Source organism: Eublepharis macularius, chromosome 14 (genome assembly GCF_028583425.1).
Source record: "Eublepharis macularius isolate TG4126 chromosome 14, MPM_Emac_v1.0, whole genome shotgun sequence".
NCBI classification, from domain to species: Eukaryota; Metazoa; Chordata; class Lepidosauria; order Squamata; family Eublepharidae; genus Eublepharis; species Eublepharis macularius.
The window spans coordinates 30,712,445-30,729,187 of NC_072803.1; the positions used below are offsets into that span (position 1 = coordinate 30,712,445).

At 40.2% G+C, this 16,743-nt stretch overlaps 1 protein-coding gene across 3 annotated transcripts in view; it reads right to left on the reverse strand.

The window, feature by feature from the left end:
* Window positions 1-1,747: 1,747 nt before the first annotated feature.
* The window catches only part of CHMP7 (charged multivesicular body protein 7), a 40,840-nt gene continuing 25,844 nt past the window's right edge, over window positions 1,748-16,743 (reverse strand). For 2 of the 3 annotated variants that reach the window (XM_054997752.1, XM_054997750.1), the window contains exons 2-10: window positions 15,722-15,896; window positions 11,565-11,750; window positions 9,847-9,980; window positions 9,529-9,577; window positions 7,829-7,948; window positions 7,307-7,405; window positions 6,768-6,828; window positions 4,193-4,375; window positions 1,748-3,472 (exon numbers count right to left, since the gene is read on the reverse strand). In XM_054997752.1, the coding sequence (XP_054853727.1) occupies window positions 3,408-3,472; window positions 4,193-4,375; window positions 6,768-6,828; window positions 7,307-7,405; window positions 7,829-7,948; window positions 9,529-9,577; window positions 9,847-9,980; window positions 11,565-11,750; window positions 15,722-15,865 (1,041 nt within the window). In that variant the 5' untranslated portion in view covers window positions 15,866-15,896 and the 3' untranslated portion in view covers window positions 1,748-3,407. The remainder of the gene's footprint in view (window positions 3,473-4,192; window positions 4,376-6,767; window positions 6,829-7,306; window positions 7,406-7,828; window positions 7,949-9,528; window positions 9,578-9,846; window positions 9,981-11,564; window positions 11,751-15,721; window positions 15,897-16,743) is intronic. The other variant, XM_054997751.1, reaches the window with a different exon arrangement.

Genomic DNA, 16,743 nt, shown 5'->3' on the forward strand with positions numbered 1-16,743 from the left:
GAAAGTACACACAGAGTAATAATAACAGATAGAAGGTTAAGGTCCCTAGTGGATCCTAGATGGACGGTCAGTGCAGGGCTATAAACTAATGGTCCTGCTAGCCTAGGACGATCTGCTGTGCACATCTGCACAGCCTGTTGCCAAAAACCCTTAAGAAGTAGTTGTGCCACGGACTGAACCTGGGAATCTCAGCATGTTCTTAACTACTAAGCTATAAACTATGCCCCCCTCCCTTCTAATGTGTTTTTCCCAATTCTCCAAGTAGCCAATGTATGCAAGGATGGACACAGAACCATTACAGGTTGCTCCCTATCCAAAGGAAAAGAAAAAGGCCAAAAGGCCTTCTTCTCTAGCCTCATTCTCAAAGAGGAGATAAATCTATTTCTGGGCAATACCACTTTTGGTAGAGGTCACATTCTGTAATAAATAGTGGACACTAGCATGCCAGGGAGAAGGCTAGACTAGAATCCTTCTCCCTGACACGTTACTTTTCTAAGTGCAAGGATTTGTGGGGAGATATAGAAGAGCATTCCATTATGTGACACCCCTCCTTGCAGTCCGAAGCAGTACAGCCCAACATAAGTTTACTCACTAACTTGGCATGCTATACCCCAGAGTCAGTATGCAGATCAGATGCAAAAGAAGCTTCTTTGCTTACAAATGATTGGTTTTACACTCTCTAGGGAATCCATTTTGTTCTTTACCTTACTCTTATACCAATTAGATCAAGTAGAAGGGATGGGGGAGGGGAGTAAAGCTCCTGGAAAAGCATTCTTGGATGGAGCCAATCCAATGCAATGGCAGTGTTATCAACTTTCTATCCCTTTGCAGTGTGACTAAACCTAGAAGAAAATTTCTACAATGCACAGTAAGGATCATATTCCTATATTGCAACTTACAGGTCCAAAGTTTTTTAAAAGTTTTGAAACAGACAGGCAGTATGCACAATTTTAACTGTCTCAAAAATGAAGTTATTCCAGTTAGCTACATACACATGGGTGAAACACTGAAGCAGGACACCAGTTTTAGTACAGCCCCCACTCTATACGACTTTTGTTACACGCAGATCCCATGACTCTCAGCATAGGCTTTTCGGAAGGTCAAATAAGGCTTTTATTTTGCTAGTGAAAAACAGCTTGGATCCTATCTACTCTTAATGCAAAACAATACAGTGGCTAGATAAGAGAGGACTCTTCAAAAGAAGATCATGGGTTCTTTTGACAAATGATTACCATAGAGAATATTATGGAATAGGGCCCTCTGGTGCTGATAGTTGGGAATAACTAGACACGCTGTCCTGAACCAAGGCAGAACTTAAGCAGCACCTCTGCCTTGGCAGAGGAAAAGTTGCCCTTACACTGAGACCCAGTGTGCTGTAGTCTTTAGAGTGCTAGACTAGGACTGATGAGACCCAGGTGCAAATCTTCACTTGGATATGATCACTGGGCAATTCAGCTCTCAGTGTAACCTACTCCACAGGGTTGCTGTGAGGATAAAATGAAAGGGGAGAACCATGTGTGCTGTTTATGCTTCTTGGAAGAACAGTGGAATAAAAAAAGTGATGAAATAAGACAGATGTAGATAGCCATCAGGTTTTAGACACATCACAGAAACTGCTCCTTTTACCGCCTGTTTTGCCCAGGCACCAGTCCCTGAACTCCAACAAGAAGTTGGTGTTTCAAAAAAGTGTATCTTTGAAGGCACAGCTGACTGTATAGACAGTGATAGAGAGGACTAGAAACTTAAAGTCTTTTCTCCCCTTTATTACATCATTGGTAAAAAACAGTGATTACTTTTCTTCCTTCTCCCATCTCCTTACTAAGCAAAAGTAATACAACGCCATTAAAATAATTTCACACAATTCCGTATGTAGCCTGCCTTCATCACAAGACTACATGATGTGCCATCTTGAGAGTGAGCCCAAGAAGTGGGGAAACAGCAAAGTATCCACTCCAATGCAGTGTGCTGAAGGTACAAACTTAGCCAGTTTCCCGTCTCCCAAATTCAGGCTCTGGTATCTTCCTTGATAAAACATTCAAAGCTTGCTTCCACTTTGCGCAAAGTTCAATGAAATAGCAGATACCATAAGGCCATTATTTCTAATAGCACATACACACCATCACAGAACAGGCTGCAAGTTTACTAACAGCCACTACTTACTAACATGTTCTTGCTATAGCTGGCTCCCAGTTTAAGTGCACAGCATGGCACCTCTCCAGGAAGGACACACACTCATACTGAGTGCTTGATCCTTCTCAGTGACTCTGGCAGCTGCCCTCAAGACAGAGCAGGCCTGCATTTTTTCATGTGCACATAAAGCAGTGAGAAAGGTAACCTGCAAAGGGGAAGAACAATTGCACATTTCTTCAAGTACATAAAAGCCATCCCATACTTGTTTTTCCATCATGTACATTAACTGTTTCTCAAGCTGCTGAGAAAAAGTGATGTTCCCCAAGAGAGATGCCACAGGAGTGGGGGGAAGGTCAGTTCAAATCTACCATTTTTAAATGATTTTCCAACACTCACAAGAAAAGAACCTTGTGGATCCAAAGCCACCAACTATTTGCTTCTGGTTCAAAAGCTCACCCTAAATCCTCTGAAGCTATTAAAAGCAGCATTCCGCCAGCCAGAACACAGCATTGCTTGCTCTTCTTCAAGCGAAACTGAAAAGCACTCTTAAAACATCAAAAGACTTTATCATCTTCAAGAAGCAACAAGAAATGCAGCACCTTCATTTCAAAATCCTTTGCAGGTTCCTTTAAGGCTACATTATTATTGGAGAAAGGTTTTATTCTGTGCTGGCTGATGCTACCCCCTCATGGGAACAGCAACAGGGGAAAAAGTCTCCTACAATAAAACTGTCATACACCTAAATTTTCCACAACCGTGCAAACACAGATAAGGAAGAATAGAAAGACCATCAACATGTGTGTAAGCTTGTTGCCAAAAAGGTGACTGCCAGAGACAGTGTCTGTACTGTGCAACAAATGATCTGTGCAACCATCCAACACACACCTAGATACCACAGCAATTGCGATCCCGCTGTGTTTCTAGTTCTCCCCAATGGTTGTAACACCTAGATTGAGTTGTGTTAAGCCAGCCATCATGGGATGGGGTGGCACATTAAAATCTCAGGAGGAGTCAACTTTTCAGAGAAGAGAAATCATGACTGGCTACACAGGTGAACAAGTCACTCAGCAACACTGTAGTTTGGCACTGAAAGAGACAACAGCAACAGCAGTTGGGGTCTGTTTGAAAGAGGATGGATTGTCATGGCAGTACATCCCGTCTCTTACAAAAAAGTGCTATCTAGCAAGGAGGGGGCATCAGCCCACATTCCACAAGTTCTTTTAAGATTGATCACCAAAATTAAGACATCTTCATAGCAGGAAGCTGATTTGGAGCCGTTAGAGATGCAATTCAAGAGCTCTTTCGGGCTGCGAGGAGCCTGAGTTTGTCTTTTGTGCCAATCCTGTAAATGAAGCAAAAATACAAATAGAGGATGGGAGAAGGAAGGTCAAACACACTTGTAATCACAACTGAAACACAACTGTTCCACTTGTTTAACTGCACAGCTATTCCTTGAGATGGATTTAGATTAAATTTTCCATTAACCAAAGGAAAGGTGTAATTTCCACCAATTCCCCTTTCCTGCTGAAACCTGAGATCTGCCCTTCATGCTGCCCCTCAATGCCATTCCTAAGGATCCTCTGTTCATCAGCAACAGCATTCCAGGGAGATCAGTGGGAGGCAGGAAAGTTCTGTTCTGCTGACAGAAGTATCTTCCGTTAGCAGAAAAATTAATCCAGATCCAACCCCTTGTCACAGACACCTATTTCTATCCTTCCTTCCCTTTGCCTCCCATCACAACCTTCAAATTAATACTTAGTGTGTAAACTCCTCGACAAGGTTCTTTTTTATGTCACTTTGTAAAGTGCTACTACGTACAAAGATGGCATAATAGGATTAATCATAATAAAAATGATATCTGCCTAAGCAGAGAAGCAGAGCTTCCTTCAGAAAAGAAGTTCTGTACTAACACAGCTACCCAGGAAATAATCTTTTTACCATCAACCAATGAGAAATCATAGAATATTTTTAAGAAGAAAGGGGACATACTAAGAAAAAGAAAGACCAGAATCCTGGTGATGAGTCCTTTGGAGGCAACATTAGATGTAAGAGAGAAATGTACCTCCATCTGAAAGCGTGAGCTTCTCCAATTCTGCTTCAAGCTCAGCATCTGATATGCTGGGCAGCATCAGAACAGACTCGGGAAACAAGGGTTTCTGGGGAACAGAAGGCAGGTCTGGAAGTTCTTTGGACGAGTCCAGGAGGAGATTATGCAGTTCCTTTTCCAGTTCTTCAGTGTCAGCCTCTGAAATTAAAAAACAAACGAACTTTTAGCGTGACACACAGGCCAACCTTATGCATATTTAACTTGGAAATATGTCCCACTGACTTCCAAATGGGGTCTTCTCACATGGTGTTCCTAGGCAACCTTATGCACGGAAGATGAGCTTAGAAATACACAGCAAAAAGACATGCTACAATCCTGTGATGATTATGAAATGCAAGGCCTCAAAACAGCTTATTATTTTTGAACACTCAATTCTTGTCTATCAGAAATACAGCTCTTTTGTTCTTGGGTTGTTTTGCTCTTAGAGAAAGAGACCTGTTCAGGATTTTCAACCCTATGCTTTTGTTTTTGCTCTGGATTAATGCAGCTACTTGCGACCACTCATTCAGGAGCCCCCCGTTTTGTTAAGCCTGAACACTTTGGAATTTTGAGGGCAGGAGGTGGGCGCCACAACAAAAATAGCTCCTATAGGATACCAGGACCAATCACAAAATGAGAAGAGGTTGAAAGCATCCCACTATGATGGAAATAAATTCTACCCACTGTGGAGATTATCAGACTTCCCCAAAGACCCCAATCTTTTTTTCCATGCAAGGCTTTTAAAAGAGGAAGATCTGACCATTCAACTCAAGCCACTGAAGCTAAGAATCCTCATCTACCCTATAGTTCAAATTCCAGGTTAGAGGGTTCTTGTTAAACAACCCCTGATATAACCAAGTGTTGCACCAGAAGGTATTATGATGAATGGAAGTTGGTTTGCAAAACACAGAATGTAATGGAAAATTAGCGAAGATTCTGTAAATCAAACAGCCCCACTTAAAACTCCCATGTAGCAAAATCAAGAGCAGTACATGTTTGCTAAAAAGAGGGCTTTTCTTGCTTCAGGCCACGCAGGAATAAGAGTGACCATGACAACCATTAGAGGTGTTAAATTTGAGATATCACAGTGGGTGGAAGGGGGGAGAGCTCACGAGCATGCACATGATCATTTAAATAAGTAATGTTAGGAAAGTATCTACCAGTAAATTGTTGTATATAACAGTCAGAAGGGCTGACAAACTAGGACAATGGGAGTATATCAATGTATCGAATTCTCAATATAGCCAAATTTGAGGAAATCCAGACTGGAACCATGCAGACAAGACAAATCTTTCTACAAACCTGAAAAACACCACAGATCTGCAGAACAACTTAAAATCTTTAAAAATATATGTGGGGGGGGGATTTTAAAAACCCAAAATGATATAAGGAGCACCTGCAGCTTTAAGAAATGGATGACCTCAGTGGCCATTGCTAGGCAACCACAACAGTACTGCCAGCCTTTGAGCCTTGATTTCAGTAAGTACAAAGCAGAAGACGGAGACAGGGCCTTTTCCAGAGCTGTTTTGGCCTTTGAGGAAGGACTCATTGGGGCCAGGCCTGTCAGCAACCACCAAACTACTTGTTACCACCCAACTTACACAACTCACCCAGGACTGACTACTTGCTACTGTTGAACAGCAGCTACCCTCCGAAGGTCACTGCAGTGTAGTGGTTAAAATTTCAGACTAGGATCTGGACGACCCAGGTTTGAATCCTCACTGTACTATGAAAGTCCATTGCCTAATCTTGGACCAGTTACACATTCTCAGCCTAACCTACTTCACAGGGTGGGTGTTAGAATAAAATGGAGATGAGAATGCTATAAAGCTACTTTGGGTCCTCATTATAGAGAATGGTGAGGTGCAAATGAAGTAAATAATAAGTACAGTAAGATAGGGAAGCAGATAAAAAGGTGGGCAAGAAGGAGAAAAAGGAGGATATGGGGCTGTGAGGAGGAGGAAAAGAGAAAATAGCGTGGGGAAGGGTGTTACAAGGGAAAGCGATGTTCCCCCTCACAAATCTTTGCAGATTCCCCACAGCTCAGCTAGGCCCGGCCCAGCCCAATGGCCAGAACTGTGCAGAATTTTCCTAGGGAGAGACTGCTGGGAGGGGTCGAGGGAAAGCTGAAGGCAGAAAAGGGTGGGTGGATGGGAAGGACAGAAAGATTCAGGAAAGAGGGAAATGCTAAGGGGGTTATCATGGAAGGGAAAGAGGAAATAGTGGGGAGAGGAAAATGAGATGCCCCTGCAAGTTCCTGGGAGTCCTGCACTTGTACAAAACTAATCAGCTACTCCTAACCATCAAAGCTTCTAGCAACTGCAATGCATGCCAACTGCAAACTGACCCTCCTCACACATACAAGGTCAGACAACAGAAACCATCATATGAACCTATTTCCCCTTTAAGGACTGAAGATGCAATTCAGATGCATTTCAACAGCTAAGGGTATTAGAATCATGTAACAAAAGCTTCCAAGATCCTGGGATGTGAGTATGTAAGGAAGGAAATACAATGAGACCAGCTCTAGACTCAACTAGTCTGCACTCACCTGAGCCATTGATCCCTACTCCGGCTAAAGTTTGGGATACCTCATCCTGGGTGTCACAAAGCTAGAAAAGAAGAATAAGTACAAATACGTATTACTTTGGAATAAGTCCTTCCTTCAAGAAGCTAGTGGTGACATATAATGCTCCCTACCACCAGAACCTTATCCTCACAACAACCCCCTGAGGAAGGTTAGACAGGGAGTGCAACTGGCCCAAGAACACCCAGAGTTATCACAGGTAAGAAATGATTTGAACAACAGAAAATAGCAGTCTCCCCAGTCTCTCCAACATGCTAGTCATTGCACATCCTGACTCTCCCACACTAACAGCTGAAATAAAACAACTAAGAATGATTCCATATAAGCAAAGTCGAGCAATACAAGGTCACTACGTAGAAACCAATGAAACAACCAGTAGTATCAATACAGCTGTTAAGTACCTAGCTGTTATATTTAGCTGGATCTAGAATCTCCATTCCAAACCCATGCCACACATGTCCCACATATGCACCCTCTCTTTGCCTAAGCAATGCTTAGAGTACCTCTTGAATTTGATCCACCAGGTTCTCTGCCTTCTCCACCGTGACATCCTTCATCGATAGTTTCAGAGCTCCCACTCCAGCCTGATAGGCATTAAATACCTTAATGGGGGGGGGGGGGGAAAGAGGCATTACTTTTGAAACATCTTCAACATTCTATTACAATTGTACCTTTTATGTGTCCCCTACCTCAGCAATTACTTGCCTAAGCAGGGCACAGAGAGAAACCAAGTAGAAACAAGTGACACATAAACAGCAGAGTGCTCTATACAAGCAAGTCACCCATTGTGCCAAGGCTAACAACATAACATGAACTGTGTCAGAAAGAAAGACTAGAAAGAGAAGGGAAAGAGACACCTGTAGCTGGGTTAAGACAAATGTGAACAAGCTCCAACATTCACAAATAATTCAACATCACAGTGAAAAGAATGGATTTCCAGTACAAAGCAAGAAATACAAAGAAAAAACTTGACAGATAGAACAAACAAAAACTCAAAATCCATCGAGACATGAGTGGAAAAATACCATCTGATCTGTTTGAGAAGCATATATCCGATCCAAAATCCCTTGTACCACATCCAGCTTGGAGTGAAGTTCTGCAATGCGTCTTTCTGTTCTTCGCCTAGATTTCAAAAATCTCAGAGCCTAAGAACATTAAAAAACCACTTTTGATTAAAAGAAATCCAGACATGCATGGAAAAAATACCCCCTTAAAACAGTGACCTCTGTGCAAGACAGTACATAGGACTCAGCTTAAACACTCTCTCCACTATCTTATTTAGCAACTGAGGGCCTAGCTAGATGAGATACTGTCCCTGGGTTTAATTGCAAGTATTGTGAACACCTGTAGGTATACCAGACAGTTACATCTTTCCTCCCCTTTGTCCATTCAGCCTCCAAATTCTTATAACCATGTCCACACACCTTGGTGAAATTTTTTCCACTGGGAAAATCATTGAACTATGCACCTCAATTGGTTTTAATAAAGAGTACATATAAAGACTAGGTTGTTCAAGCAGAAGCAACCGAAAATGAAAGGAAGGAAATAATGAAGTTGGAAAACTGAATGACAAGCACCTACCCTCCCCCCTTCTCCTTGCTATGCACACTTACGCCCATTTACTTTTGTTTTCTATTGCAAATGAATTTAATTATAAACTGCTTTGGAAACCGATCAGGTGAAGCGAGGTATGAATAATTTAATTTAATTTATTGTATTTATATTCCGCCCTCCCCGCTTTCGCAGGCTCAGGGCGGATAATAGAATACAAATATACACATCATTAAAAACACCTTAAAAACACAATAATCTCATCTACATCTATTACATATAAATAATTTTTTAAAAAAAATTAAAAGGAGCACATTAGCAAAAGTTTAGTGTATCACACAGCGGTGTTACCAGAGCAAATCCATACCGTAATAATAAGTGTGGCAGCAGCATCTGCATTCACATGGGGGAATAGTTAAATTCCATACAATTAACAATAGTATGCCTTTAGTTTCTCCTTAGCTTCTCTATTCTCCTTAGCTTCTCTATTCTAGGAGTTAATCCAAATATCAATGAACTCACAACCCAAATGGCAATAGGCTTGCTTGGAGGATGGGAGCAACTCCTCTGTTGCTTATTTACCTCAAACACAGATGTGTACTACAGTAGGAAAGCACAGCCTTCTAACATGTAAAAAAGGTAAGAACCTTGACAATGCATTTCAGGTTGGTTTTCAAAAAGTCTCAAATAGTGCAGTGGTAGAACAGAGAAACATTCAACCTCTAAACGCTATAAGAAGGTACAAAATGACTGAAGTATACAAGGAAGGATTCTTTGCCTCATCAGTACATTTGAATTGTTTTAGATAAAAAAGGTGATTGTCACCATTTCATGTATGTTACAAGAAACTTCCAACAGGAGTGCATGACACTTAGGCAATCTGGACAAAGAACTGCTATTTTCTGTTGTTCAAAAGACTGTTCTGAGAGCTCAAGAAAATGTAACCTCTCTGCAACAGAAGTGGTACTTTGAGGAATGGAATACAGATATACCAGAAGTCAAAACTGTATTTATTACACAGCCAGCTACAGGAAAAGGCCCTTACAGAATTGTGGCATACCCCACTGCCTCAACAACAAACTTGGCAGGTTCTAAAATCCCCAAGACCATGAAAAGTTACAGGACTGAGGCAGCTTTGCAAATGTGCTTACCATATGAGCATCTCTGTACTTACCAGCTGCTTTTTCCCAGCTCTGCATGCACTCCGGGCTTCCTCTTTACACCTACAAAAGCAGAATGCGGCAGCTCAGTTTTCTGTGCTAAGATTGGGGGTTGCTATCCTACAGTTACTCCTGACACCTTTGGCCTACCTGGCTTTTAACTATACTAATTACTGAAGTTTCTCACTTCTTTTATATCTAACGATAAAGCAAACCATTTTCCAAAGATGTTGTCCGAACTAACAGAGAGAACTTGCTCCTGAATTCCAGTAAAGCAGAGATATGCACTGCCTTGGATAAGGAGTGCAGCTTAGTAATAGGATATACATTACCTCTCTGCTTCTTGGGCAAGGGATTCCACTTTCTGGGACAGCAGCTGCTCACTTTGCATCAGCTGATAGACCCCAATGTCTACATCATTCACGGGGGATACTTTGGCATGAAGACCTCGTGCAAATTTCATTATCTGAAAGAGAACGTTTGTTACTGAAAATAGATCCACAAATCTCACTATCTGTATAATAGGATCCTTGGTTAGAAAGCAAAATTTCTTCATGCAACCTTTATTTCTTAACCTCTTTTTAAGCTTTTAATCTCTTTGTTTAACAAATATTTGCTATCCCAGACAGCTATTTTCAGCTTGGGATATGTGTCACAAGAAGCACAGAAAAAAGAACAATACCAGTAGTCCACTGGGAGCTGTAAAGTCAGATTATACAGGCATTATAGTATTTCATATCATAAACAACACCCCAAACGTACCATAAACAGTACTTCTTTTCTCTCACCTACACTTCTCAACTAGTTAGTAGCTACCTCGTTTGTTGGTTTGATTTACAAATACAGAACTGTCCTCCCATAGCAGACAGGGGAAACACATCACAGGTACCAGATTTTTCAGACAGCTGCTTTTGCTCATTTCAAAGGATCAGTGATGAAAGGGAAAGATCTTCCTTAGAAAATGATCTGCGACAGTGAATTATCCATTATATATGGAAAATTTTCTAAAAATGCACTGATTCATAAAATCAATGATCAACATAATGAATGGTGCAATACCAATCAAACTGGACAATATTAAAGTTGTAACCAACTGTTTTTGGTAACTATTCCTAGGAAGTGTATGTGAGCATATATACAATTCTTTATTGTTAATAAAATAACCTATAAAGCACATCAATTTACTGGACTTTTCCAACCTGTTCATCCTGAGATTGAATAAGCCACATCACAAATACAGGAAATTTACATAATAAAGTAACTGTTCTGTTTTAAAATGCCCTCACATCATAAAATCATCATAAACACCCAGTATAAAAATAAAGATATACCATATAAAAATCAAAGCCCAGACAATCCTATTTATCAAGTTATCTTCAAGACAGTATATATATTATATATCCACAGAGTAGAAAGCTCCTTGCGCCGGAGGAAAGCGCCACTGTTATAGGAACAGGTCTGCAAGATCCAGCCCATTAAGTGGACTTCATTGAATTTACTTCTCCCCCCAACAAATATTTCATTTCAAATATTACTGGTGACTGGAAAAAACACTGAAGTATGTTCAGTTTATGAGGTTCTCTTTTTAATTTTATTTCCTATTTATAATTCCAACAAGCATACTAAAACAGAAACCAACTGAATTTAGGGTGCTGAAAAACCTGCAAAAACATTCCTGCGGCAGAGCACAATAACCTTTTGCAAGAACCACAGGACTGACCCCATACTTTACAATCAAATACATTTAAAGTACTCACATCCCACACACTTCTATCAAATATGGGAACTTGTCTTACCCCCTTGTTTAATGCCCCATCTCATTTCCACTTAGAATTGTGAAGTTAACAACTGAACTTAACTGCCTTATTTAATTCATTGGGTTCTTTGCCCTAGATCTTTATTTCCTCAGATTTGTGTATCAGAATAGGAAAACTGTTTGGCTCTGGTAGCAGTCCCATTCTCACTCGGCATTCTGTCTGACTAATGGCAGAGTTCATCTTCCATTAGCCACTTGCCCTGTATTCATTCACCAAACAGCTTTACTCTGTACCTTATCTCCATTCTGTTCAAGGACTGTAACCCTCTTTTCCTTCTGCAGCTGCAGCAGCACCAAACAGAACGTCCTTTCATCTGGGCAGAGGGTGGTGCACAAGGAACGCAACTCTGACAGGCCAACAACAGGGTGTGAAGACAGTGCAGAATTTTGGTACAGGTGATATACTTCTTCTGCTTTCTCCTAAAGAAAAGAATCAGCAGCATTTAACTTAATTTCCTGTATCTACAGCTGGCGTCAATCATTCAGACAGGGCAAGAGATGACATACATCACACAAGTCCACAACACAATATGAACAGCTTAGTATAGAACAGGTATGTGGAATTCTCTATTCAGTTTGAAAACTGAATGGAGGCAGCTCAGACAGCACAGCAAATTTACTTATTTATGATATTGAAGCAGACCGTTAAAAAGCTGCTTAGATAAAACCCCTATTAAAAGCCTGGGTTGCCTTGCTTCTGGAACCTAAATTGCAATAAATAAACATCCAAATAAATAACATGAAAATGGGATCTGAGAATCTCAGCCAAAATACATACTTTTAAAAAGTCAGAAACCCATATTCAGGCTAATTTTAGTACTCATATAAATGCATAGGAGCTTTAAATATCATACCAATTTTCATGTCAATCCTAGTTGAGCTTACCTAGAAATTCTATAAAGCTTCTGGGGGTGGGGGGGGGGGGGAGAAAACCATATTTTAATTTTAAAGCAGAACAATTTTCTTTCTCCTCTATGCCCTTTTTCAACACAAAATTCTCCAGAGATACCGTTTGATGTTTGTAAAATTAACAGAAGAACCAGACATATCTGAAACAAAGGTCAGGGGTAAACACATTAGTCTATTATAGCAGAACAAAAGGGCTTCTTATACCACACTAACTTGATACCTGTGCTTCATTACGGTATTTAACTACTTTAAATCCAGTTATAATAATTATGGGTATGTAACATTTTTGGCTTCTTTTCTTTTTTTTTAGTTGGCAACTCTAGTGAACTTTTAAGGGAAGACTGGAAGGTGCATTTTACATCAGGGCACAATCAATGACTCCCAATAGCAACTCCATACTGTTTAGAATGTGGGGGATGAGGACCAATCAGGTCACATGTGCAAATGACCTCTGTGTTTCAACTGTCTCTGGGGGAAATGAAGTGTGGAATGTTGTGAACTCCAATCAGGCCACATATGCAAATGACCTTGAAAGGCTGGCCCAGGCAGGGAAGAGTGGCCGAACTGGCAGTGGGTGAGGGCACAAGCAGGCAGCAGCCTGCCAGCCACATAGGTAAGCTGTAGCCCTTTGGGAAAACACATTTTACCCCTTTTTACCCCCTTAGGGGGAAAATATCTTAATATCTCTTCTTAGTTGATGTTTACATCATAAAAAGAATGTTCTCCCCAAATTTCATGTTTCTAGTTCCAGGGGTTTGGGCTGGGCATTGATGAGTCAGTCAGGACACTTGTCTTTATATAGAGAGATTAAAGATTCACAGATTTACTGTGGCACAAAGCTCACTTCATCTATTTCCCGCTGGTAATGGACCACTCCTGTTGTGGTTGGATTGTTAACTCTTCTGAACGGATCTTGTTTTTGTATCTGCTTTATTGAATAATGCAAGAACAAAAATACAAAGAGGTTCCTACCACAAATACAGTATATAAAGAGTGGATGACCACACGTGTAGGATGGCACAAGAAATCAAGAAATGAAAATCTCAGTGAAAGTGTATTATAAGGAGTATGATACATTCAAAACCTTTTTCAATCATGGATAAACTCAAACTTAGATAAATACAGTGATCAGCATTGACTAGGAAGACGTCCAACAGGTAAGTACATCATACAACTGGTGCAGTACAAAACTGTGGGTGAGAAGGCATCCAACAGGTAAGTTCCCACAAAATCTCAAAAACAAGGTAAGTATCATATGTTCATTTTCATGTCCAATATATTAATTTTCCTTATTGCATTCTTTTTAGGTGGTGCTGATGGTTGTGGGACGCCAACAGAGGACGCTGAGACTAATTCATTTACTTGATGGTGCTGTAAGATGTTCTTTATACTATGCTTGTTTGGTGGACCGAGTCCAATAACCCTGACAAGGTTATTACAACAAAACATTGGGTATCTTGCTGGCCCTGTATGTTAGGTGACACGGGTACATCTGTTGGCGTCCCACAACCATCGGCACCTCCTAAAAAGAATGCAGTAAGGAAAATTAATATATTGGACATGAAAATGAACACATGATACTTACCTTGCTTTTGACAGTTTGTGGGAACTTACCTGTTGGTTACCTTCCCATCACACAGTTTTGTACTGCACTAGTTGTATAATGTACTCACCTGTTGGATGTCTTCCTAGTCAATATCATTACTGAGTAATGCAACATCCTTTTGTTGGATTGCTAGAATTTATGACCTCACTTATTAATTTCATTTATAGTCCGTATTTATTGTTGAGATGCAAAGCAGATTATGCAACTTAGTAATAACATTCCCTATCTTCTTTTACCTGTGTTACCTATACTCTATCCAGCTGAGACTAACACTTCAGGCATCTGATGAAGTGAGATCTGGCTCACAAAAGCTGGTTCTAATTATATTTGTTAGCCTTTAAGAGGTCACAAGACACTTTATTGTTTGGGCTGCAACAGACTAATATAGCTACCCTCTGGAACTTTAAAAATGCACACTGTTAAATAATTTAGCTATACTGCATGTTTACTACAATACTGTGTCAAATGTGCTGATTAGCTGGCTTGGTGACAGCACAATACTATTAAGTGACATCAGACATTGGAGAACTAGTGAATACACCATTCAAAACTGCACTTGAATGACCCAAATTAATTCTGCACAGTAACACTTAGAATCTGTATAGTACTTCAAGTATTTAAAGCATGTCATATAGATTATTTTACAGTAATCCTTATACTGCACTGTTTCTGTCAGCTTTAACACAATGAATGATTATTGGATGGAAGAGCGCTATGACTTGATTTACTTCCCTCTCTCCCAGTCTCCCAAAGGTCACATCCAAATCCAGCAAGGAGCACTGTGTATGTAGCACTAAGTGCTGGAAAGAGTCTCTCCCTCCCCTTCTGCAATATCTTTTCCCACATATAGGATTCAAAAGGGGATCTTAGCAAGGATTATCCTTGCTGGATCAACCAAATGGTTCTGGGTTGTTTGTAGTACAGGTCTGCAACCTATGCTTGATCAATTGACATGGAGGAAGTTTGACATGGAGGAAGTTTATAGTTAATGCATTTCTCAAAATAGTTTTTTTAAGTTGATTACATACATAATGACACATTTTAGGCTGCTTTGTTCACTTGATCATTCTGTATTGCCACCAACAAAACCTAAGACAGCATTCTTTGGCACAAGGTAGCTGATTGCTGTGTAAACACAAAGCTCCCTTTCAGTTTGGCAATAGTTGGAGCAAATGATCAAATAATCACTTAATAGTGAACTGTGATAAACTGTTTACATTTCTGAAAACACATTTCCTACTGGCTCCTAGCCAAGACAACACAAACTTTATTGTATGACCAAGTGAACAAAAGCAACCTAATGGATCTCATTAGGTATCCTACTTCTTTCAAGTTTGTTATAATTACAAAAAGAGACCTAAAAAAACCCCATGAGAGGTTTTATTGACAATGCCTTACTTTTTTCTAATGAAGACGTGTGTTAAAAGACCATGAAATAATAATTGCATAGATTGTGAAATCCTTGCATTTGGAAAACTACTATAAGTCATTCTGGGTTACTGATCTAGCAAATAAATAAAGCTACTAATGCTAACAAAACCAAACATGTTTATAGTGATTCAGGCTTTGGCGTGTTCACTTTCACCAAACACAACCAATTTTAACAGGTCTATAAGGCAGTATAATGAAGAGTGAAGCAGTTACTTCTTGAATGCATGAGGAGGATTTGCAATAAACTATCTATGCCAGAACGTGTCAGAAGGAAATTAACTGAACCACCAACAGCTTATACGACTGATACAAATTAAGACACAGGTCTCTTTAATTGCTCCCATACACTCTGGGACAGGGAAGAGAGACTTTTTGCCATAACACTCTCCCCACCACTAAAAGCCTCATCAACTTTCACCAGCTTCTCAAGCGTTAGAAGACCTACCTGAAGTAACTCCACATAAATCAAGATCTCTTCCTCTTCTGGCACTTTGCTGTCACCTAATACACTGGACAGAGTCCATTTCAGAGGCTTCAGAATAAAAACTCCCACACCCCAGGAGATCCAGCTGCTGTCTACACTTGCCATGAAGTCAGATTCCCGTTGCAACTTGCCGCGTCTAATTGTGGAAAAGACAGTGATGTTATAGAATACACACACAGTCCAAGCCCGTCCTCTGCACCTCTAATCTCTAAGAGACACCACCATTTGTTCCCACTATTTAATGTTCAAGGTCCTTTATTTTTCCATCTACCCCAGTAAATCACACATTCTTTGCATCAATATTTGTTAATTTTCACCTCGTCCCTTTCCATGAATGCCTTGTGTTCCCTCCTACCTTGTGAGAAAGTCAGTGTGCAAAAATAGTTAGTGAGATGCATTTTCTTTTACTTTTATCACACGCTTACTACAAGGGGTTTGGGAAAGAACACAAGGTTGCATCCTTAACAAGCCTGGAGATCAGGCTAAGAGACAGCTCACTGAATGCTCTTGAAGAAATCTCCAATTAGCGTTGGACTTACTCCAGGGAGACCAAAGTTCAAACCCTCACTCCAACTACAAAGAGTTTTCTTACAGAATGACCTGTTCAGATCACTTGATATCTTTTAGCCTAACCTCCCTCACAGGGTTGACAGGAAGATACTACAATGATACTGAGTACTTTGGAGAAAAATCAGGATAACAATGTTGTAAATAGACTGGATGTCCATCTCATGGTGATCTCTAATTTAATAATGACAAGCAAAACTCATGTTAGCAAATAAATGACTACAGAAGTCCTCATTTAAAAGACTGGTTTAAAGGATCCTGGGCAGTTTATGTGGTTATGCTTACACATCTGCCAAGAGTCCAAAAAAGGTCAGAAATGTCAAAGAATATTAGATTTGCTATGAACATGAAAACTGCTGTGTATCCTACTGGAAGAGATGTTTCCATCACAGACTGCCAACAGAAACATTCTCGTT